Source organism: Psilocybe cubensis, chromosome 7 (assembly GCF_017499595.1).
Source record: "Psilocybe cubensis strain MGC-MH-2018 chromosome 7, whole genome shotgun sequence".
Classification (NCBI taxonomy): domain Eukaryota; kingdom Fungi; phylum Basidiomycota; class Agaricomycetes; order Agaricales; family Agrocybaceae; genus Psilocybe; species Psilocybe cubensis.
Genome location: NC_063005.1, coordinates 958,303 through 981,423, shown reverse-complemented (window position 1 = coordinate 981,423; position 23,121 = coordinate 958,303). Strand labels below are relative to the sequence as shown.

The window sequence follows — 23,121 nt, the reverse complement described above, 5'->3', positions numbered from 1 at the left end:
AGAAAGGGAATTTGAAAGCAAGAAAACGATATAGAAAGAAATCTATTTGAATTATGTTTAATCAATCCTCTCCTTGAACCTCCACGTAGTTCGCTATTAATCAAATCGAGTGAGAAAAAAGCCTATCCAGACCAGGAGAGATAACACACCAGGGAAGAGGCCGATTTCGCCACGAGGATTTTTGCCTTGCCACCAATCTTCTGAGGCAGGTGCAATCTCAGTGATCGTTTCTCCTTCACGGAACGTTATCTCGTTGTCTTCAGCAGCATCATAACTAAAGAAGGAGTCAGTGTATGCATTCTATCAAACGACGAATATACAAACTCGTAGAGTGCTATAGCAGTGATTCCAACATCAGCAGGAGGGGGTGTTGGCGCACGAGGGGGTGCGGGAGGAGCAGCGGGAGCAGCCTAAAGAGATCTCAGCATTGCGCATGCACTGTTGCACAGTTTGATAACGTACGGGTGGAGGAGGTGGTGGTGGAGGAGGAGGCGGCGCTGGCGGCGCTGCTTCTTCCTCTGGAGCATGTTCCACGATTTCGACGTAATTGGCTAATGAAATCAAATGAGCAATGTGGCGACATAAATTGCATTGAATATGGGTGTACCTGGGAACAAGCCCGACTTTCCTCCTGGACCAACACCTGACCACCAACCTTCATCAATCTCTTCAATTTGTTCAATGTATTCTCCCTCCACTAGATTCATTTCATTATCTTCTGTTGCCTAAATGTCATCGTAGCTCAGTAAGTGGTATTAATTGCCAACGTAATGAATGTTACCTCATATTCATAAAGGACGACTGCAACTATGCCTTGACCAGACTGTGGTACATGGACCGGTTCTGGTTCTGGTTCTGGTTCCGGTTCCGGAGCCACAGATAGAGCGGCCATCTGTATTACCGTAAATGGTCAAAGATGGTAAGTGTATGTTTAATCAAGCTTACCTGGGCAACTGGAGGCGCGGGCGGAGGCGGCGGAGGAGGCGGAGGCGGGGGTGGTGGTGGCGGTGGTGGGGCCTCGTACTCCGGTTCCACTTGCGCGACTGGAGCGGGAGCAGGCGGTGGTGGTGGTGGTGGTGGCGGAGGAGGAGGAGGAGGAGGAGGCGGTGGTGGTGGGGCCTCATACTCTGGCTCTGCCACCTCAGCCTCAGCAGCGCGTGCTGGGGGAGGCGGTGGCGGCGGAGGTGGAGGCGGAGGTGGTGGTGGTGGCTAATTAAAAGTTGTTTTGCTGAGGATATAAACTTTAGATAACTTAGAGAGGTACTTACAGCCTCATATTCCGGCTCAGGCTCTGGTTCCGGTTCTTCTGCAGCATCTTCGGCACCCCAAGCTGCTTCTTGAACAGCTTCACGGGCAGAGACATAGCTGGTAGGAGCAGAAGGAGGAGGGGGTGGCGGTTGACTAGATTGAGCTGCGTATGCAATTCCGGCAGCGGCACCAACCCCGACACCAGCACCAGCGGCCGCACCAACACTGCCAAAGTTTCTCGGTGTACTCTGGGGGACTGAAGCTTTGCCGAAAGCTGGAGCACTCGATTTAAAGACAGGCTTAGCAACAGGGGAGGCAGCTGGAGCTATAAATGCAGCACTGCGGCTTCTGGCTTCTTCCTCCTCTGCTTGCTTTTTCGCGAGTGCTTGCCTCTCTGCCCACGACAACTTTTTGGTACCGCCAGCTGGGGAGTTAGAACCTTGAGCCGCGCTTTGTTGCTCCATCGCAGCAAACGGATTCTTGAGTTTCTTCGGTGTCGGCAAACTGACAGGTGTATAGGCGCTTTTGGCAGGCTCAATCCGGTCCTCTTCAGACGGCTTTGTCGGAACATTGGCGGAAGCTACAGGTGCAGCCGCAGAAGCTGGAGAGGGGCGCACTGCTGAAAAGGCGGGGGTAGGCTGCTGTTTGGGAACCTTGATGATACATAAATAAAGTATTTATAAGTGATTAAAGGTACTGACTGATGCGCTGAAAGCTGGTGACGCGCTGAAGGCAGGTGACGCGCTGAAAGCAGGTGACGCGCTGAAAGCAGGTGACGCGCTGAAAGCAGGTCGATTACTGGTTGGGATGGTCGGTGGGCGGGATGATGCTGGAGGAGGCGGGGGAGGTGTCGACACTGGTGCAACCTCTTCTTCGGGCCATGAGTCTGCGGGAGCGGAACCACCGGGAATGGTCTTTCCGTACAGAGATCCTGCGGATGGCGTCGATGTCTTAGGTGCGCTAAATGCCGGCCTAGACGACGAAGGTGCTGCGGGTTTGGAAGCAGGCGGTGGTGCTTTTTTCAACGCCGCAATATCTACCTTTCCGACGGGAGTATAACTGGATCCAACGGGAGCGATGGGCTCGAATTTTCGCGGTGTTTCCTTCTGATTTGAGTACTTGGCCCCTGACGCCGCCTCAACCCGCGACATGATGAGGGAAGGGGTGACATCATTCTACAAGAGCATGATTTAGGGAATTAATCTTGAACCATGATTGAAGGCGCACCTCGTTTCGAGCAGTAATAACTACATGTGTGCCCCGTAGAAATCGAGAAACAGCGCTGGAATGAGTGTGGAAAAGCCCCTTTTTAGCTTCTGGTACACCATCACCGCACCAATTGACCTGAACGAATTTTGGTAGTTGACTCTACAAGGTGCGTTAGATCGATAAGGCACTATAAGAGAATTCGCAATTACATTAGGATCTACCACTTTAACAAAAGCATATTGGATCCTTCACAAAACTCAGTTTGTAGCAAGTGTGATATCAGATAAACCTTAAACGTACCTTCCATCCGAGAACTCCTCTTCCAGCTCATCTAATCCTCCATTTCCAGTTGCTTGCACCTTTAGATCATTTGTTCCGCCTTGGTAGGTAAATATCGCCCAATCTATTCCATTGCCATCGATAACGTCTTGGTACGCCTTCGCAATCTCTGTGCTAGAGAGATTGATTTGGAGAGACATCTCCCAGGTTCTCTATGGTGCGTGATAAGGAAGACAATAAGGCAAAGCAAGTTACAAGACGTACTTGTGCTAAACACGATCCTTATGAGCGATAAGTAAAAAATGTAGAAACGCGCAGTAAAAGATGTTGTTACGTTCAAGGATCATGCCGTTTCAATGGCGAGAATGCGTGGAATTCCGACATCACGTGATGAGTGTTGCAACTTGCATCTGAAATGTCTCAATGTCAATAACCTAGTCAACGTGCGTTTAATGCCCATCCCAAAAAATTTCTGGTAGCTGGGTTTTTTTCTGTGGATGTGCCTGTCTCTTGGACTCATTTTGCGAAAACCTTTTCTGCCTCGGAGTGTCCTTTTTTCATCTCCCGATTCAGCCCCAACCGGGAGTCTCCCCCATTCAAAGCTTCGTTACTCAATCATTAATTTCCTGTTCGCCCTCGCCATTACGTCTCTCTCCAGAGACGTCTTACACTCAAGAGTACGACGACCATACTTCGGACTGTCCTCTGAGAATAGAGGAGGGGAGGGCATAACCCGCTGTTCGAAGCCAAAGAAGTTCAAGCCGCCGCATCGAAAAGCAAAACATTGTTCTTCGGACTTCCCATTTTCTTCACTTTGAACTCTGACATTCAACTGCTTTTCGCAGGTAGACCAGTTCTAAATGCTGCCATTAGGAAGTTTCTGCTAGACTTGTACTAGGAGGATGGGATGGTGAAACCCTTCTGTCGAGGGTTTCGATCTCATACAAGGACCTGCCAAAGAACTATTTTTCTTTGTCTCTTAGCTTACCTCGGGCCCCGCCTTTGTGAGCTTGCTCCCCTTCGCGGATATAAAATTCTCTTTTTCACATCCGTCGCGTCTGCCATTACTGCTTCTGTTTCTCGTTCATCCAGTTCATCCGACGCGTACTCAGGCTGCTGTTTGATCTTCAAATTGGTATTCTCTTAAGGAGCATCAGCATTACCACAATACCCCATGTCGTGCCTGTGACACTCGAAATCGATCTACTTACTTTCAATGTCACACTGTCCGACTGTCCTCTACCTGATACTTCGTCCTCAATCATAGTTTAGAACCAACTACGACGAGGTTCTACAAGAGTTCTACAATCTTGTTTAAAGCTTAAAGGAACCTTTTTTCCTTTAAAAAGAATTAACACCCTCTTTTTGCACAGAAATGGCGTACAGAACTACTTCTCGAGCCAAGCAATCTTTTTCAACACTTTTAACTACAAGCAAACCTAGGACAATGCTGACCAACTATTCATAGAACTCAGCGCTACAGATTATAGGGCGCAACCCCAAATTTCCCCTTTCTCGACTCCAAGATTGGCTCCAATTTCATTAAATCCTCCCATTTCTCGTCAGTCGTCCAACCTATACTTTTGTCTTCCTTCAGTGTCAGCATGAGGCGGCTATTGTGGCAAGATTCTCCTGCGTTCATCCCCTCCACTTCCTTTGAAACATTTTCTATCCATTCCTTGGCGACATCGACTTCTACTGGCTCTAAACTTGGGATTCGCAAGGCCCACAGAAGCCGATCGCATCCATGTGTCACGTACCCTAATAATCGGTGAAAATTGGTATATGGGTAAAAGACGTGCACAAACCTAATGGTCGATACTTCTCCGGTGTCCAACGAATCTCATACCTCATAATCGGATACCCTTGTGCTTCCAAATCTTTAGCAAGCAAACGCGCAGGAAGGTGCACCTGAGTACAACTCAATATATCTCCATATAATTTCGCGCTATCCTTTGCTCCGGCATCCGGTGGAAGCTTGGGGAATACTTCAAGCAATTTCTGTGCAAGATCGGTTGGCATATACCGTTCCAAGTTGGGCAATATATCTTCAGGATGCTTGATTGGATGAGCGATGGAGTAGAGATACCATTCTTCGATGAGATCTCCGACGACGATGCTGCTCACCCCCCGAGTCCGGAGGCCCCGGGAGAGCCCCCCACACCTTTGCCATTCCATAGGTCCTGGATTGACTGATATCCAATCCTCCGACAGACATCCTCGAAATGTACCAAAGTGTCCTATAGCATCGGTTTCAATTACCTTCGTGATTGATTGCCATGAAATTTTGCTTGGGTCCTTCAAGGTGTTTAGAACGTCGGGGGCTTCTGGATCTAAACCAAGAGCTTCACATAGGGCAATGAATTGCGGACGTAGCTCCTCGGGTGTCTTTGGATCGGTTCTGGCGGGACCCAACGTCGTATATGCTTCACAAAAATTCATATGCCGACGGACACTTACAGCATTGCATTTGACTGAAGAACAGCCGAATTAAATGGTGCTTTTTTTCCCTCCGGAAGCAAGGACGCATGGTGCAATAGCTGATGCACAGAATGTGCGCCTAAAACGCGCATATGTCAATATCTGCAATAAACTTTCCAGCCGTGTGATCCACCTGCAGATAGCCCGGTTATTTGAATATCATTTGGATTACCTGAAGTCGGTCAGAGATCATGTCCTATGGACCTATACCCAGGGACAAACAACACACCTCCGAAAGCCTCGATGTTTGCTTTGATCCATTCTAGCGCCACCCATTGATCTTTAAAGCCATAATTTCCGGTGAGCTTTGGCTTGTCACAGGCTATAAAGCCAAACGCCGAAAGCCTGTATCCCACATTCACCCAGATCTCCGAACGCTCTGCTGCGATGTATTGAGCTTGAGATCCGAGTGTGTGAGGTGATCCAAATTGCAGGAAACTAAGGTTTATCGATTACAAAGGGCTGAAAACACGGTTGACGATAAAGTTACCCTCCATGTATGTATACCCTCACCGGAAATCTCCTGACTTCTGGGAAAGTAGGAGGTATGGCGATGTTCAAGAAGAGTCTATGACCGACAGTCAGTATAAATGCTTGAGAGATGCGAGGGGACCTTACGGATTTTCTGAAGGCTCTCCATATCCAACTTTGTCTTTAAAAGGCATATCTAGAAGGGGGTTTAGATAGTCACTATGTTGTACGAGCATCTGGACTACCTGCCGCTTGGCCGTCGTTTAGTGGTTGGACACCATCTAAATTCGAAAGGTTTTAGGGGCTTCACGTATCCTCAAGAATGCGTACTAACATGTAGTCTCCCTTATATATTCTCTGTCTTTGTCGTAACGATAATTTGAAGGGAGTGCGACAGGGTCTTCAAATCTCCCTGGAGGCAACGCGTAGGGGATTTCTGAGGCATAACTGTCAATAACCATTTTTCTGTCTTGAGTGATAGTAACATCGTACCCAAAAAAATGGCGGAACCATTCTGTGCCCGGCCTCCTATTACAGGCCCAAATGCTGTCTCGACAGTAACTCTCTCTGGATTATTCGCCAGCTCGTCGTGCAGATGTGGTGCTCCAGACATATTGAATGTACCCTCGTTCAGTTATCCTCGTTCAAGTCTGATGAAAAGTGTCTCTCAGATGGAGGTAGAAAGCAAGATGGGGAGGAGGTTAAAGAAGCGAGAACTCTGATCTGCATCGGCATTCGGATAAGCGGAATGCATCATCCATAAATAATTTACTCAGTCAGCTGGAGACTGAAGTATGCAGCGAAGGTTAGATGGCGCCAGATAGGGGTCTCGAACGTGATATTTCCTATTTCCTGACTAATGATGTACAAATTCCTTCCCAACGTTCTTTCATCGAAAAATAAAGACCATGTTAGATTTCCTGCTTCAGACCAACAGGCATCTTTGCGTTAGGAGCAGGCGAGTTCTTCTTCCTGAAATCTCGTGCCATTTCTATCATTGGAACCCAATGGACGTTTTCATGCGTGTTTACCCATTCGATGAAGCGCTCCTGCGAGATGCATTGGTCATTCGCTAAGCATACTTTTAACCCAGACATCTTCTCACCAGCATAAGGAGGACATGGGGACGACTAGTAATGGTCATATACTGAGGGGGATTACAGAGAGGAGCCAAACATCACTTACCCGCTGACATCAGGATGAATCGTAATAGGAAAAATGAATTCTTCTTCCTCCCTTGATCCAATGTTTATTAATGAATCCTTTGCCAATAATACTAAGCACTGTAGCATACCTATAGCAATAAGTGAACGTGTCTTTCCATAGCTGTTCAACGTCCCTGGAATTGACCTATTCTCGGACAATAAATTGTGCTCTGTAGTCACATTAATGGATAGCTTACCCATCCATGGGAGTTCGGGCTTGATTTAATGAACCTACAGAAGTTATATCGTTAGCTTTGAACGCTGCGGTATCAATTAAATATAAATGCTGGATAACCAACATCATGGGAGGTAAATCGTCGAGATACCTATAATCGTTAATAACTGAATCATTTTATCCAAATGAAAGTACTAAAAATCCACACCAGTTGGCTGGAATGCAGACAAGTCCCGTTTCATTGCCTTTTTTAAGCGGCTGCATCCATGTCGCGGCATTTGCGGTATAATCTATCTTGGTCCAGGAATCTGCGTCCCTCATGTAGTAGGCCTGTGAGCTAAAAAAAATTGAATCGATATTTGCAAAACAAGCACGGTAGTGGTAAGCGCACTCGTGAGCCATACTCGAGTGATCTGTTTGTGAAATGAATGTGAAGTATTATATCCATCGATACAATTGAAGAACCGCACCATATTCTATTCCCTTGTCAAGAAGAATATCGGTACCCTCCTTACTTGTTTCCCACCAGGGTGCAACACTTCCCTTTTATACAGGTCATTACCAATGTGAATGTTTAATTAACAAATCCGTTAGCGTACCTTGGGTGGAATGCCGTTGTTGAATTCCGTCAGCAAATTGTAGGTATGGTCCAAGATGTCTTTTTGTTGCTGGAGAGTCATAGCGACTGGGTTCTTAAGCAAATATTTGTCAAAAAATAAGTTTTTCCATGGCACTTTGGACCGACTTCATGCGAGTAGCCGTGGAGACCCCTATCAGATGTATTATAATTAACGATTCGAGCGCGATTTGACAATTAGGTACTTACAGTTCATGACCCGCGTCTCGCACTGCTTTCATCTGCTCAGGGAAAGTTTCAAGACTGTGGCCTGGTAGGATTATTATTCAGTAGTTTATATGCCGAGTTTTCAAGGGAGGTTTTGACTCACCAGGGATGAACCAGGTCGTCTTGATTCCATATTTGCTGAACAACTTGAGCAAACGAGGAGTTCCCACCTCTCCTGCATACATTCCCTAGATACATGGGGTTGGTGGTGTACTTTAAAGTGTACATCTATAGGTGCATACTCTCGAGATATCGAGTGGAGAATCCTCTCCTCCATAAGATCCAAGCCTGAGTAGTCGAGAAAGAGTTTTAATGAGCTCTGGGCGTCATTAAATTCGCTAATTTTGGATCATACCATCCGGCGACAGCGTCAACATCGACACCGAACCCGATTAGCACTCGTTTAGCCGGCATTTCTTCAATTCAACACTCTGGGTGGAGATAGGTCGATTGAGCTGACAGGGAATACCCTAGTGCGCTGAAGGTGATACAGAATCAAAGGGAAGGGCGTTCGTTTCACACGCACGACTAAGCCCTTTCGGTAACATCCGGCCTTTTCAATTTACAACTGAAGCTGGAGCTGAGACTTTTTAAAGAACGGCAAGTCCTTATCTCTTGATGGCATTGCGTGTTCTCCAAGTTAAGTTCGGTATAATAGACTCAGCCAAGTTGAATGTCAGAGCGTCGGTTGATTTGGTAGTCTATTCCTCTCTTACACCCTGTCTTAATTGTAATGAAGTCCATCTTTGTGGATCGACAGATATTATTAGGCACTAAAACAATTAGAATACCGTTGAACGATGAAGACATAGTAGTAGTACATTGCCCTGCAGTGCATTGCATCAAAATTTAAATCAATACATGTTAATTTAGGAGCTTCATTAGCTGCGGAAAGTGTATAACTGTATGTATTGCCAGAGAAAAAGGCCGTACATCACGTATATCGACACCCATACCCACAAGGTGAGGTGATATTGAAAGAGGAAAATAATCACATCTATTCTAAAAATAGAATTCATTCCCACCCTCAGTCACGATTTAATCACGTGGAGGAATTGTTGTGCCAAAAATTGTGGTTCAGGCATGTTCTTCCACCCCTATCAACCAATGAAGTGCCTTGCTGACCCGCGGAACCCCTGCATCCTATTTCCTACTCCAATAGGGCACAGATGTCAAGGATGAAAGCCTGGAACTTGACATGTCAAGGTGATATCGGTGTGGAAATATATTCTCAGCCGGTACCAGCATGCAGACGCTGATTGTTGCTTCTTTTATACTTACAAGTACTACGACGCTTGGCCATTCACGGCAGACATTCGAACCATGGACATCAAGTCTGAAAAAGGCGACGCTCAAGTGCTCACAGTTGATCATACGGACACTAACTCCATCATACGTGCCGATGACCTGAAGCTTGCCGAATTGGGGTACAGGAGCGAGTTTCGTCGAGAATTCTCTGTGAGTTGACCGAAGTTATCGATGCAACCCTTTGGCTGAGGTTTGCTCTATAGCGTCTGGAAACAGTATGTTTTGCCTTCTCAATTATGGGAGTGATTGCGAGCGTCTCTTCGACTCTTTCTTTTGGCATTTTTAATGGTATGTGGCAGCATTCAAGAATCTGATGCTCTGCATTTCAGGGAGATCAGGGTGACTGAGTGAATTCTCCAGGTGGTCATGTAGGCATGGTTTTTGGGTGGCTCATACCTTCCTGCTTTGTTATGTTCGTTGCGCTCTCCATGGCAGAATTAGCCTCTTCCATGCCGTAAGTTGGGGCTAAATAGTACAAAAACCCATTGTTGACCAATGTGGCCCAGAACGAGCGCTGGACTGTATTACTTCTCCGCGAAGTTAGCACCTCCAAAATATGCCCCTCTTGCAAGCTGGATAACCGGGTGGGCAAATGTTACTGGGCAAGTGACGCTAGTCTGTGGCATAGACTTCACTTGCGCCCAGATGATTACGACTGCGATCGCTGTAAATAGCGACGGCGCTATAATTCTATCTTCTGGCGCGACATTCGGCATTTTATTAGCCATTTTGTTCTCCCATGGAATAGTTTGTTCTTCAGCAACCAGCGTGCTTGCTCGATTGAATCTATTTTACGTTCTAGTCAATGGTAAGTCACTGTTTGTTTCATTTCGATACATCACCGTTCGCTTACCCCATTTTACAGTCGGAACAAGTATAGCTGCTATTGTAGCTCTCCTTGTCCTTTCAGACGGAAAAAGGGCGTCTACATCGGATGCCTTTACTCTTTTTGAAAACAATTCGGGTTGGAACAGTGGTATATTTTTTTTTCCTTTCATGGTAGTCGCATGCCCCAATTAAGAAATCTAGATGGATGGGCGTTTATGCTAGCATTCACTGCACCTATGTGGACTTTGACAGGATGTATGTCCCCGTTTCATGGGCGCTTGAACAATTCTGACTTTGCCACATCTCAGACGATTCTGCTGCCCACATCTCCGAAGAGACTGCCAACGCAGCGAAAGCGGCGCCTCTTGCTATCATAGTGTCGGTTATTGGAACGGCGAGCCTTGGATGGTTATTGTTGATAGCTACCTCATTTGCCGTTCCATCGGTCTCAGATATTCTGACAACAGACCTTCCTCTTCCAATGGGGCAGGTGTTCCTGAATGTTCTGGGGAAACGTGGCATGCTTACTATCTGGTCCTTGATTATCGTTGTCCAGGTAGGTGATCACCTCGAATATTTTCTCCCTATACTAACCATATGCACAAGTACGTAACTGGGGCGGCGCAGGCGGTCGACGCCTCTCGTGTGGTTTTTGCCTTTGCACGGGACAATGCCCTTCCAGGTTCCCGACTTTGGAAGAGAATGAACAAGTATACACAAACCCCAGTGAACGCTGTGTGGTTCGTCATCGGTGTAGCAGCACTCTGTGGGGTATTGGGATTCTCTGAGACTGCATTAACGTCACTCGCTGGGTACGTACATTTCTTGTCGACATTTGCAAGCTGAAATTGATTTGGTTATTTATTGTACAGCTCCTCTGTGATTGGGTTGTACACGTCATATGCTGCGCCAATATTCCTACGCATTACTTCTGGACGCAATAAACTCATCCCCGGTCCTTTCAGCTTGGGTAAATGGGCCACGCCCATCGGTGCAGTCGCTGTTTCATGGGTAACTTTTGTTGTGTTGATGCTATTTTTCCCACCTCATCAAGTAACCTCGGCGCAAGATATGAGTGAGTGCAAAACTTCCATGCCTACAGTTAATTTCGTCTTAAATGTGATTCTAGACTACTCGGTGGTGATCATTATGGGTGTGTTCATCTTCGCGTCCTTATCTTGGGTAATTTCTGCCCGTAAATGGTTTACTGGGCCCGTTCGGAACATTGACGAGAGCCCCACTATGTCCATCAAACAATCATAAGTATCCTTTGACCATCTGCGCTTTATTCTGGTAGGGCGACTTTCTGTATTCTTAGATGAATCCAATCAAGATATTTGAAAAATTGTAGTTTTGCTGCTCTTGGTTTGAATCGAAGACTTCAAGACTCAGGGAATGCAGCGAGTTATATACACTAAAGAATTATGCGGGTTAAATTCCTACATCACGATAAAGACAAAAGATCTTTATTGGTTGCTACAAGGGTGAAATAAAATCATGCCACTTGGTAAAAGATAAAAGGAGAAGAAATTTCTAACGAGGAAAAGGCAAACCGGATAAACCCTACTACAGTACTCAAATGGCAGACAGAACTTTGTGCCTCGTGTACGAAGAAATCCGGAAAATGGAGGAATGTATTACTTCCCAGCAACTTTACCTAAAGGGGTCTTTGCCATAACGCTCAGTACTTCGAACAGGACCTGACGTGAAAAATGCGTCAAATGAGCGAACTGCTGCCAAATTTACTATGAGGACTTACATCTGCGGCGGCCTTTTATGTGCGTTTGTTTTGTCAGGTGGATTGATCCCGGACATTAAAAAGTGTACGCCACATACCATAGTTGTTAATTCGGCATTTGTGTCGTAGGCCGGTGCGACTTCTACGATGTCAGCCGAAACTATTTGAAGCCCATCAAGGCCTCTTAAGATGGTGCGAAGTTCGCGGGTAGACCATCCGCCTGTTTCTGGGGTTCCAGTGGCAGGGGCAAATGCCGGGTCTATAGAGTCAATCTATCCAAATATAACACTCAACTATTAGTATACTTGTTGATAGCATCCCGTGAAAGAAAAGTACTGACATCGATTGACAAATAAACTGGACCGTTTCCTACGGTGTCGCGTATCTTTTTGATAATACCATCAGTTCCTAACGGGCATTTTAAAAATTTAGAGATTCCGTGAAGGAAATAATTAAATACCAATGGTGTCGATCTCACGGGCCTCGATACGTTTGAATCCGGCGTCGTCGTCGTTGGTGTAATCTTCAGGACCCGATAAAGTCGTCCTAATGGCACCGTGCTGTGAAAGGCAATAAACTAGGATCAAAGCAAATCGAGAGAGAGAGAAAGGAGAGGATCAAGTGGATAACAATGAAACGAAACACTTGCAATTGATGTTCCATTATTAATGAGTCCTTCCTGACTAGCCCAGTAGAAATAAGTGCCATGGTTGATTGCCGCTTGTTCAGAGGGCGCTCCCCCGAACACGGATGGCTTCCAAGTATCTACAAGGATGGACGTCACGGTAAATTTCAGCCTTCGCATTAATAAAGGCCAACTCTCACCGAGATGAGAATCGAAATGGATGACAGATATCGGACCATATGCGGAGTAGATTGACCTTAGTAGAGGTAACACAATAGTGTGGTCCCCTCCAAGAGTAATGATTCGTGGATGGTTCTTTCCGTCGGTTGAGATGGGTGTGAGTTTCTGGCCTGTAATCGAATCGTTCCCCAACGGCGAGTATGCCTCACGCTGAAGCAATGACTTGTGGCCATCTTCAATTTGTTGAATTGCATACTTGTTATCATACGGCCTACAAAGTGTGTTGGATATATACGGCCATGAGTTGGGGGACAAAACGTACTTACGTTACCGGTATATCTCCGCAATCGACGATCCTTAACCCGGAATTAAATGGATTAACGTCGAGAGGGACATTGTATCCGCCATAAAGAGTCAAGCGTCGAGATCCAGCTCTTATGCCAGCTGGAAATGTGCGACGTTGTCAGAATAATCTTCCAGACGAATGCAATCAAGGTTGCATTCACCTGGTCCAAACCGAGCTCCAGGGCGGTAACTGGTGCCGGTGTCCTGAAAGTCGTCACTCAGGAAGAGTAATTGCCAATTTAACTCGGATGAGCTTACAAAAGGGGCACCGATGAAGGCAATGTCGAATGGAATATGGCGCTCTCTGGTAAGACATTGAACCCAAGGGAGTTTGGCGAATGTAGTAATGCCAGAGAATATAGCGTCGGCAGTGACTTCATCGAGAGGCAGTGTCATGTTAGTATACAGAAACTGCGAGTAGGATAATAGCTATACACCGACCTTCTCCATTGCTTGTTCGGTAGATTGGTTGGGGAAACCTTACATAGTCGAGGGGGGTCTGTTCGCCGTGGTTGTGGCCCTCATGGGCGAGGGTGGTCACGAAAAAACAAAAACCAAGGAGTACGGAGAATTTCATGAGTAAATGCGATCGATAAAATGAGGGCGTCCGGTGACTGTTTTTCTAAATAGTTTTACTCGCCTTTTATGACAATCTGAGGACGTGTCTCGGGAAAAAAATCTCTAGAAACATGTAAATTGTGACGCATGTTTTGCCCTCATGACCATTGATCACCCTCTGTGGGTAACGGCATGAAAGACAGCGGGAACAGAGTGCAAAGATTAGGATTTTTTGGAGGCGTGTTTTGCCTTGAGGTGATGGACTCCACAAGGTTGGGCCATATTTGAACGAGCATCTGAGATGGACTTCAAAAATCAGCAAGAAGCCAAGTAACGAGGTACCCCCGGTCCCCAGTAAAATAAAAATACAGATCGATCCATTAACTTGGATGGATAGGGATAGAGGACTGTGAGTTAAAGGACCGGAAACCGAGTCCATTCTTGGCCGGTGCGGAGGATAAAAAGCAGGACAAATATGAAGGACCATAAGAAGACGGACGAAAAATTTCAGCGCCGGCTTAATCTCTTCTAATTGCCATCACGCCATGTCCGATTCCCCCTTCCTCCCGACTGAGAATACACCCTTGCTTGTTGACAATAATGCTACTGCGTCTAGTTCTATACCAACTGGACAGTCCTCATCGTCGTCTTTAACAGCTATCTCAAATTTTCCGGATGTGGAAACTGTTACCCAAGACTCTGGCGCCATTAAGTTGGACTTTAAGCTTTTTAAGTCCCTGTTGTGGGACTCTATCCCAGGTATCTCCAACGCCAGTGCACATCGCTTAACTAGCCTCATCTCTTGACAGTAATTCTTTCCTACATCTTGCAAAATTCCATTCAAACCGCATCTATTGTGATCGTGGGTCGCCTGGGGCCAAATGAATTATCGGTCGCGGCATTTTCCTTGATGCTCGCCTTTGTCACTGGCGAGTAGATTACCATGTCTGCCATAAGGATGATCCCACGTTTTGATTTTCAGGTTGGTGTGTGGCACTCGGTGGGACTACGGCACTCGATACTCTTGGCTCCCAGTCGTTTACAGGCGGTAGCAACAAAACCGATCTATCGATACATTTCCAAAGATGTGTTATCATCCTCTGGATCTTGCTTATTCCTGTTTGTTTCTTATGGGCGTTTATCGAGCCTGTATTAGTCGCATTTGGACAGCCGGATCATCTCTGTCGAGATGTCCAGCAATTTTTGCGCATTCTGATGCTCGGGGCACCTGGGTACATAGGATTTGAGAGTTTGAAAAAATACCTCCAATGTCAAGGTAAGACCCAAAATACTCGATCATTCATGTTGCTGACAATTCGTTACAGGTATTATGGGGGCCTCTACGACTGTTTTGCTGCTAGTTTCTCCGGTTAATGTCGCTCTAAACATCATTTTAGTGCATTATACATCACTTGGACTCTGGGGTTCTCCTGTGGCGGTGTCTATCACTTATTGGCTTTGTTTCATTGTTCTTGGTGTGTGGACGAGCTTTTCCACCGCCCACAAAGAAAATGGGACCTGGGGTGGAGTCAATTTACTGGTTGTTCTCGAGCTTAAAAGTTGCATCGAGTTTCTGAAGTTAGCACTTCCCGGAATCCTTATGGTCGGTACAGAGTGGTAAGCATGTAACTCATTGTTTACTTCAACATCAATCTCATTTCATTGATAATATAGGGCGGCCTTTGAGATAGTCGCCCTAGCTGCTGGGAGACTTGGTGAAATTCCACTTGCTGCGCAGTCGATCATCATGACTACAGACCAAAGTAGGTCAAATATGCTTAATAACTTAGCTGTAAACTCACGAATTGTAGTTCTTAATACCCTTCCATTTGGAATAGGTGTTGCTGCTTCTACAAGAGTTGGCAACCTCATTGGTGCTCGATCTCCTACCGGGGCAAAAATTGCGGCGCATGCTGCGGCGCTTCTCAGTGTCATCGTAGGAACTTTTGTGATGATTGCCATGATGGCTTCCAAAGATGTACGTCGAGCATTCATATATTCCAGACCACTTTATCATCTCACGAAATACTACATGCTAGGTATATGGGCTTCTTTTTAGCGACGATATAGACGTTGTGAAACTTGTGAGCAAGGTAATGCCGCTTGTGGCCTCTTTCCAAGTGGCAGATGGTCTAGCAGGTTCATGTGGCGGCGTCCTTCGAGGTCAAGGTGCGATTTTGTATGCATCAAGAGACTTTGATATCAAAATCTGACGTTCTGATAAGGTCGCCAGCATTTGGGGGCTTTTTTTAACATTGTAGCTTACTACGTTCTTGCCCTTCCAATGGGAATAACTATGGCATTCCACCCAAAAATCAATCTAGGTTTAGAGGGATTATGGATCGGTACGAAAATTTTCTGAATCCATTTTTTCATAACTCTGACTTAATTATTTTGTCTTCAGGTCAGGTAGTCGCACTCTTCTTAGTTGGACTTGGAGAGTACAGCGTCGTCTGGCTTGGTACTGATTGGGACCTTGAAGTAGCGAAAGGAATAGAGAGAAATCGAGAGGAAGCTAAAAGGCAGAGGCTAGCTTCAGCCGGAAGCGATACCTCAATCTGACCTCGAATTCGGATATAAAATCAAATGATTTACCCATTTTTTTCTTTGTAGTGTAACGTCGTATTGACTCGTACATGTTTTTCTAACAATCTATGTGCAATCTTATATTCATTTTCTTATCTCTTGGCATAACCTTGGCATTTCGAATTCGGTGCTTCCAACTGAGGAGAAAACTTCCATATTTGGTGCACGCGTTTGCTGAGTCAGCAGGCACGCGTAGCGAAACATCGACACGTCGACGTTACTCACGAATACTGTCGTGTAAATCTCAAATCCCTTTCTCTCTATACCACACCGTCGTTTTTTCCGGAATACCACTTAATTGAGGAGACCGCACTATTCACTGGCCATGTCTACGGCCTATCCAATCCCTTCGGACATCTCACCGGTGACGGTCAAAAACACAGCGTCATTGCTCCGCATTGTTGCTCTTGCATTGATTTCTGGAGCCGCAATCGCCTCTCGTTTATTTGCTGTTATCAACTTTGAAAGTATTATTCACGAATTGTAAGTTACATGCAGCGGTTATCACCAGGCACCTGTTCTCATGACCTTCTGAACAGTGATCCATGGTTCAACTAGTGAGTATAACCTGGCTTCTGCAGTTAGCACCGACTTAGTTGTTTTTGGAGTCGCGCAACCAGGGTGCTGGCCGCCAAAGGGTTCTATGTAGGCCTTATGTTACACTGGGCGTGGGATCACTACTTACACCTTGACAGGAATTCTGGAATTGGTTTGATCCTACGGCATGGTACCCATTGGGTCGTGTTGTGGGTGGTACCGTTTACCCAGGATTAATGGTAACCAGTGGGGTCATATACAATATTCTGCACGCCTTGAACCTTCCAGTCGATATCCGGAACGTATGTGTATTGTTGGCCCCAGGTTTTAGTGCGTTGACGGCTTGGGCTACATATATGTGAGCATTGGCACTTGAGTCGTGTATCTGAACGAAGATTAACGTGGCGACACGAAAGGTTCACCAAAGAGATGAAGGATGAAAGCGCTGGATTACTCGCTGCCGCATTCATCGGTATTGTCCCTGGATACATCTCCCGTTCTGTGGCAGGTTCCTACGATAACGAAGCAATTGCCATCTTCCTCCTTATGTTTACTTTCTACTGCTGGATCAAGGCATTGAAACAAGGAAGCGCTCTTTTTGGAACTATTGCCGCGGTTTTCTATTTCTACATGGTTGCTGCCTGGGGTTCGTACTCTGGGAATTGTCTAACCACATGCGTCCTAATGACCTATTACATACAGGTGGATATGTCTTCATCACGAACATGATTCCCTTGCATGCCCTGGTGTTAGTTTTGATGGGTCGTTACTCCGATAGGCTATATGTTGCATATTCATCGTGGTACGCGATCGGTACACTTTCGAGTATGCAGGTCCCATTTGTCGGATTCCAGCCTGTCAGCACAAGCGAACATATGGGAGCACTTGGTAAGAAAAACTGCTTTTTTGTCATATTCTTTGATTAACGGGTTTGCACCAAAAGGCGTTTTCGGACTGTTGCAGATTGTGGCTTTTGCCCAACTTGTGAGAACCCATGTATCCTCCCAACAATTCCAAAAGCTCCTCTTTGGTTCTGTCGTTGCCACTGGAATCCTCGGGGCCTTTGCCTTCATCTTCTTGACCTACAAGGGGAAGATCGCTCCCTGGACCGGTCGATTCTACTCACTTTGGGATACCGGTTACGCCAAAAAGTGACATTTCCTTTGTTGCTTACAGGATGTCGTTCTGATTGTTTCATGTAGATATATCCCAATTATCGCTTCAGTTTCGGAGCATCAACCGACTGCATGGCCTTCCTTCTTCATGGACTTGCAATTTTTGATTTTCTTGTTCCCAGCTGGTGTCATTCTGTGCTTCCGCGAACTTCGAGATGAACATCTATTTGTGATCATTTACGCCGTCATGGCGAGCTATTTTGCTGGTGTCATGGTTCGCCTGATGTTGACACTCACCCCTGTGGTGTGTGTCGCTTCGGCCATCGCCCTTTCGTCGTTACTTGACACGTATATCGACCCCACCGAGCCTCCAGTAACAGAGGCAGTAGATGACGCAGCCTCAGTTGGCACTAATGGAAGTTCTCCAGCAGTTGCAGCCAAAAAGAACAAGAAACCTGCAAATGCTGCACCACTTCAGGGCATCGCTTTGGGTGATATTTTATCTGCCTCTACTCCTGCTGCCAAAGGAAACGTAGCTAAGCCCAAGGGGATTTTCGGAATCGATGCTCGTCTTGTTGTCATCCTCAACACGATGATGATGTTGTTCTTCTTCGTCTTCCACTCTACATGGGTCACATCTAATGCTTATTCATCGCCATCTGTGGTATTGGCCTCTCAAAATCCTGATGGGTCACAGCACATTATCGACGATTTCCGAGAAGCTTATTATTGGCTGCGACAGAATACCCCTCAGGATTCTGTTATCATGAGCTGGTGGGATTACGGTTATCAAATTGCTGGTATGGCAGATCGACCCACTTTGGTAGATAACAATACCTGGAACAACAGTAAGTCATTCCGGACCTTATCTTCCATTGCTTTCTTTCTCATGGAAACTGACATGAATTTTAATTTTTTCCCCCTTGATAGCCCATATCGCTACTGTTGGAAAGGCCATGTCAAGTTCAGAAGAAGTCGCTTATCCTATTCTCAGGAAACATGATGTTGACTATGTTCTCGTCATCTTCGGCGGTCTCATTGGATACTCCGGTGATGATATCAACAAGTTCTTATGGATGGTTCGTATCGCTCAAGGTGTCTGGCCGGATGAGATCCAAGAACCCAACTACTTCACGCCCCAAGGAGAGTACAGAATCGACGACAGGGCGTCTACGGCCATGAAAGAGAGTTTGATGTATAAGATGTCGTACTATCGGTGGGTTCTTTGTTGGATCGGCTTTCATGATTTTCTCAAACTGACGGGATTTTATGCGATTTTAGATTCAATGAACTATTTGGAGGCAACCAGGGCACAGACCGTGTCCGTCAACAACAAATCCCTAAAGTAGGACCCACGTTAGACTATCTTGGTGCGCATCTCTATCAGATTTTGAATATGTAAACGTGGAAAGCTAAAGGAGTGTTGAATACCATAGATGAGGCGTTCACATCAGAAAATTGGATCGTAAGTTTTGCGTTCTGGCTTCTATCTCCTTTCCGCATGCATTCTGGAAAATATACTGTCCTGCTGACTTTCTTTTCTCCAGGTTCGTATTTATCAAGTGAAAAAGGAAGACTCCCTCGGACGAGACCTGAAGAGCGCGAACCAATTTTCGCAAGGAAAAAAGAGAAAACGTAGCAAGCCTGCACCTAGGCGGCGAGCTATTGTATAATTTTATGTGTTTTCAATTTCCAGGTATTAGAAGAGACAATTGTTATGCTTCTTCCCAATCGCTCAAAAGCTTTGCTGTATTGCATTAAATTATTCGTCGATCCCATTATTGCGACCGAGGTACCTGTACATTCGGACATGTTGTGGAAGATTCATGTGTTTGAGGTCTTGCGACACCCTGCTATTTCATAGCTCGGGGAAAATAATTACCAGTGAAACGTGTTCAACTTCAATGTCGTTATTGGATAGTTGGCATAGGCGTCGTGGGTTGAGAATTGGGCAACGGGGATACCGATGCCTCGAGGTGGACATTCTCGAACTTGGTTCGTTGGATAAGATGCTTTCGAAAAATGGCCGATGATTCCATGATTGATTCCATTAAATAAGAAGTAGGGATAAACCTCTACAGATGTAGCGATCACTAGTTTGTAACTGCCAATGTAGTGAGCTTGATGACAAGAAAACAGAGCAAAATCGTCTTACATGTATTATTGAAATTTGACCGAAGGCCAGCTGAGGTTATATCTGAAAGGAAAGGAAAACATTCAAAAAAACAGTCCTGATTGAAACTGACCATAATTAGCTGATATGGGGCATCTGCTGTACGCCATTCGTCGGCATGGTGGATCAAAGTTGTGGCACTTCGTAGATAGATGTTCACTTTGCCAATTTCTGAGATAAAATAGTTAAATATCAAGTGGTGGGATTGAAAGGTAGAATCGAATTCTGTGATGAACAATGAGACTCTTCACCGCACTGGGATGGTCAAGCTTACCAGCGTCGGTTAAGCGATGGAGGACAAGAAAAGAACAGCACAGCCACATAAATACTCCAGTGACGACGCGAACTTTTAAAGACAACAAAGACAAACAAGTTTGCCGAAGGAAATCCGTAACGTCGACTTGTCCCTTGGATCTTGCTTTGGCAACGCGTATTTCTCTTATTTCTTGTGGACTCTGGCCAGGTGCTTTTTGGCTCTTTACTACTACCTTATATCCCACTCCCCATAGTCCAATATGGATCATGATTTAATTCGCCTCGTGAACAAGCTGCAGGACACGTTCAGCAATCTCGGTGCGCAATTTGTTTTCTAAATTTCTTGGGTTGTTCATTGACCGGTTGCTTGTAAAAGGCGGAGAGTTGGACATGCCCCAGCTGGTTGTGGTATGTTTTTCTTGTGCATGAATCCGTTGCTTGACATGGCGTGGGCTGATTTGCTATGAAAGGTTGGTAGTCAATCCTCGGGAAAGTCCAGTGTCCTAGAAACGTCAGTTGTCACCGCTACATTCTGCTCATGATACCGGATTAAATTTGCTGTGACAGAATTGTTGGACGAGATTTTCTTCCTCGAGGACAAGGCATTGTTACTCGAAGGCCACTTGTTTTGCAGCTCATCAACACTCCTGAACCTACCGACACTTCGTCTTCCGTCTACAGAGAATGGGGCCAATTCCTGCACATTGACAAGAAGTTCACCGACTTTGCGGAAATACGGAAGGAAATCGAACAGGAAACGTTCCGAGTAGCGGGGCAGAACAAGGGCGTTAGCAAGCTGCCTATTTCATTACGGATATACAGCCCAGATGTACTGGACTTGACACTTGTGGATCTACCTGGGCTTACGAAAGTGCGTAGCTGTTGCCCTCTTTTTAGTAAATAATTTTTACATTGCTCTTCAGATCCCTGTAGGAGACCAGCCGAGTGACATCGAGCGCCAAATCCGCAACCTCGTGCTTGATTATATCTCAAAACCCAATAGGTACGAAAGCAATTGTTTTCGCGTCACTTGATCTCATTATTTTCAGCGTCATCTTGGCCGTGTCCCCTGCTAATGTCGATCTCGCCAACTCCGAGTCATTGAAGTTGGCCCGTTCCGTCGATTCCCAAGGACGTCGTACCATTGGTGTTCTAACAAAGCTCGACCTTATGGACGCGGGCACAAATGCGCTTGACATTCTTACCGGACGCGTCTATCCATTGAAGTTAGGTTTCATTGGTATCGTCAACCGTAGCCAGCAAGATATCAATTCCGAGAAGAGCATGGCCGATGCTTTGGAGAGTGAAACTGAGTTCTTCCGGAATCATCCCGCCTACCGAAATATCGCTCACAAAAATGGTACAAAATATCTCGCCAAGACCCTCAACCAGGTAGGTCATTCATTGTCAATGAATTTAGGTACAATGCTCATGCCAATAAACCCACCTATCTGCTATCTAGGTTTTGATAAACCACATCAGAGAAAAGTTGCCTGACATGAAAGCCCGACTGAACACGTTGATGGGGCAGGCCCAACAGGAACTCAACTCATTCGGTGACTCAGCTATCTTTGGAGACAAAAACCAAGTATATTTTTTGAATGTTACAATATAGTCTATGCGCTGATGGTCGCGTAACAGCAAGGGGCGCTTATCCTGCGCTTGATGACACAATTCGCCCGCGATTTTGTGTCATCTATTGAGGGGACCAAAGTCGATATATCAACAAAGGAGCTGTCCGGAGGTGCTAGAATTTACTATATTTTCAACGACATCTTCGGCCGTGCTTTGGCTTCGATCGATGCTACCCATAACTTGGATAACCAGGACATCCGTACGGCTATTCGTAATTCTACTGGACCGCGGCCAAGCCTCTTTGTACCTGAGATGGCATTCGATCTCTTGGTGAAGCCTCAGATAAAGCTGCTCGAAGCCCCTAGTTTAAGATGTGTTGAGCTGGTTTACGAGGAATTGGTCAAAATTTGCCATAACTGTACCAGCACCGTAAGTTTATTTTACTACGGAACTTCTCCTTACTCACGACGTTCTTGTAGGAGCTAGCACGCTTCCCGAGGCTTCATTCTCAGTTGATTGAGGTTGTCTCTGAACTTCTTCGAGAACGGCTAGGCCCAACTTCGGAATATGCTCAGAGCTTAATTGAGATCCAGGCGGCGTATATTAACACCAATCATCCCGCCTTCATATCAGGTTCTGCCACAGCCGCTGAGCAATCCTACCAGCCCTCAAGACCCCAGATTACGCAAAGGGTCAGTCATTGTTCACAGTATCAACCAAGAACGGTGTATTGAACTTTCTTTCTAGCCACAGTCCACTGAGCCAATCAACGGCCACGCAGGATCTCCTGAAGACGACGAGGAGGACGTTTCCGACGACCCAATTAATGGTCCAAATGGTATCTTCCCTCCTAGAGATGGGCGTTCTGTATCTTCCACCCTTCACGATCGCTCACGGACAACTATATCAGCGAATGGCTCGTCTATTGTAGGTGGAAGCCAGGGCATCGCCAAGCGCTCATCGTCAAAAACACGGACAGGGCGCTCGTCTCATGGCGGACACCAACAGCACCAGAATCAGCAAATCAGCAGCAGCAGTAGACCATCGTCGGCGTTTGGAGGACACAACGTCGGTATGAACGGAGGCTCGTCACCGCCATCTGGGTCAGCGAGGGAGACATTCCTGAACTACTTCTTTGGACAAAATGGGCCAGGGCCACTTGCTGGATCAAGTGTGGATCGTGTGTCGCATGGCCAGGGTCAGGGACACCATGGTCATGGTATTACAGAGCCTGCGCCTTTTGTGCCTATTGGGCGGGATGTCTCTGGTACGGAGCCTTCTATGTCAAGTGGGCTCATGGCTGGAAAGCGTGGTATTGATGGGAATAGTGCGGCCTACGACATGAAGAGCCTCGGTAGACATATTGAAGCTGTGAGTTTTTTGCCT

General features: G+C 46.1%; 7 protein-coding genes across 7 annotated transcripts; 3 read left to right on the top strand and 4 right to left on the bottom strand.

The window, feature by feature from the left end:
- Positions 1-61: 61 nt before the first annotated feature.
- JR316_0007852 (Drebrin-like protein A) lies at positions 62-2,936 on the bottom strand (the record flags this gene model as incomplete). Its single annotated transcript, XM_047893574.1, has 12 exons — positions 62-93; positions 150-274; positions 325-410; positions 463-551; positions 608-725; positions 782-892; positions 946-1,209; positions 1,269-1,901; positions 1,950-2,423; positions 2,476-2,616; positions 2,667-2,703; positions 2,758-2,936. 12 exons carry the CDS (start codon positions 2,934-2,936, stop codon positions 62-64), a joined length of 2,289 nt encoding a protein of 762 aa, XP_047746889.1.
- Positions 2,937-4,213: 1,277 nt separating this feature from the next.
- JR316_0007851 (putative esterase) lies at positions 4,214-6,301 on the bottom strand (the record flags this gene model as incomplete). The annotated part of the gene is made up of 10 exons (XM_047893573.1): positions 4,214-4,497; positions 4,545-5,137; positions 5,197-5,296; positions 5,351-5,389; positions 5,447-5,655; positions 5,708-5,785; positions 5,836-5,884; positions 5,934-5,969; positions 6,023-6,124; positions 6,181-6,301. The coding sequence occupies 10 exons, from the start codon at positions 6,299-6,301 to the stop codon at positions 4,214-4,216; spliced, it is 1,611 nt and encodes a 536-aa protein (XP_047746888.1).
- A 298-nt stretch (positions 6,302-6,599) lies between these two features.
- Positions 6,600-8,326, bottom strand: JR316_0007850 (Peptidoglycan deacetylase; the record flags this gene model as incomplete). Its single annotated transcript, XM_047893572.1, has 12 exons — positions 6,600-6,760; positions 6,983-7,038; positions 7,091-7,219; positions 7,277-7,405; positions 7,460-7,481; positions 7,539-7,611; positions 7,668-7,760; positions 7,814-7,838; positions 7,895-7,955; positions 8,016-8,100; positions 8,155-8,200; positions 8,268-8,326. 12 exons carry the CDS (start codon positions 8,324-8,326, stop codon positions 6,600-6,602), a joined length of 939 nt encoding a protein of 312 aa, XP_047746887.1.
- Positions 8,327-9,235: 909 nt separating this feature from the next.
- On the top strand, positions 9,236-11,311 carry JR316_0007849 (putative amino-acid permease C15C4.04c; the record flags this gene model as incomplete). Its single annotated transcript, XM_047893571.1, has 10 exons — positions 9,236-9,370; positions 9,424-9,508; positions 9,581-9,674; positions 9,727-10,028; positions 10,086-10,193; positions 10,250-10,303; positions 10,357-10,604; positions 10,655-10,860; positions 10,921-11,123; positions 11,178-11,311. 10 exons carry the CDS (start codon positions 9,236-9,238, stop codon positions 11,309-11,311), a joined length of 1,569 nt encoding a protein of 522 aa, XP_047746886.1.
- A 374-nt stretch (positions 11,312-11,685) lies between these two features.
- On the bottom strand, positions 11,686-13,513 carry JR316_0007848 (Putative agmatinase 1; the record flags this gene model as incomplete). The annotated part of the gene is made up of 9 exons (XM_047893570.1): positions 11,686-11,748; positions 11,885-12,045; positions 12,247-12,346; positions 12,430-12,551; positions 12,612-12,862; positions 12,918-13,035; positions 13,098-13,140; positions 13,195-13,310; positions 13,378-13,513. The coding sequence occupies 9 exons, from the start codon at positions 13,511-13,513 to the stop codon at positions 11,686-11,688; spliced, it is 1,110 nt and encodes a 369-aa protein (XP_047746885.1).
- A 526-nt stretch (positions 13,514-14,039) lies between these two features.
- JR316_0007847 (putative transporter C11D3.06) lies at positions 14,040-16,056 on the top strand (the record flags this gene model as incomplete). Its single annotated transcript, XM_047893569.1, has 9 exons — positions 14,040-14,253; positions 14,304-14,423; positions 14,477-14,770; positions 14,820-15,111; positions 15,169-15,257; positions 15,306-15,472; positions 15,534-15,663; positions 15,720-15,839; positions 15,899-16,056. The coding sequence occupies 9 exons, from the start codon at positions 14,040-14,042 to the stop codon at positions 16,054-16,056; spliced, it is 1,584 nt and encodes a 527-aa protein (XP_047746884.1).
- A 349-nt stretch (positions 16,057-16,405) lies between these two features.
- Positions 16,406-19,405, top strand: JR316_0007846 (oligosaccharyl transferase stt3 subunit; the record flags this gene model as incomplete). The annotated part of the gene is made up of 12 exons (XM_047893568.1): positions 16,406-16,563; positions 16,620-16,628; positions 16,677-16,725; positions 16,776-16,975; positions 17,034-17,263; positions 17,320-17,505; positions 17,561-17,768; positions 17,820-18,580; positions 18,663-18,948; positions 19,014-19,102; positions 19,169-19,197; positions 19,280-19,405. The coding sequence occupies 12 exons, from the start codon at positions 16,406-16,408 to the stop codon at positions 19,403-19,405; spliced, it is 2,331 nt and encodes a 776-aa protein (XP_047746883.1).
- Between the last annotated feature and the right edge of the window lie 3,716 nt (positions 19,406-23,121).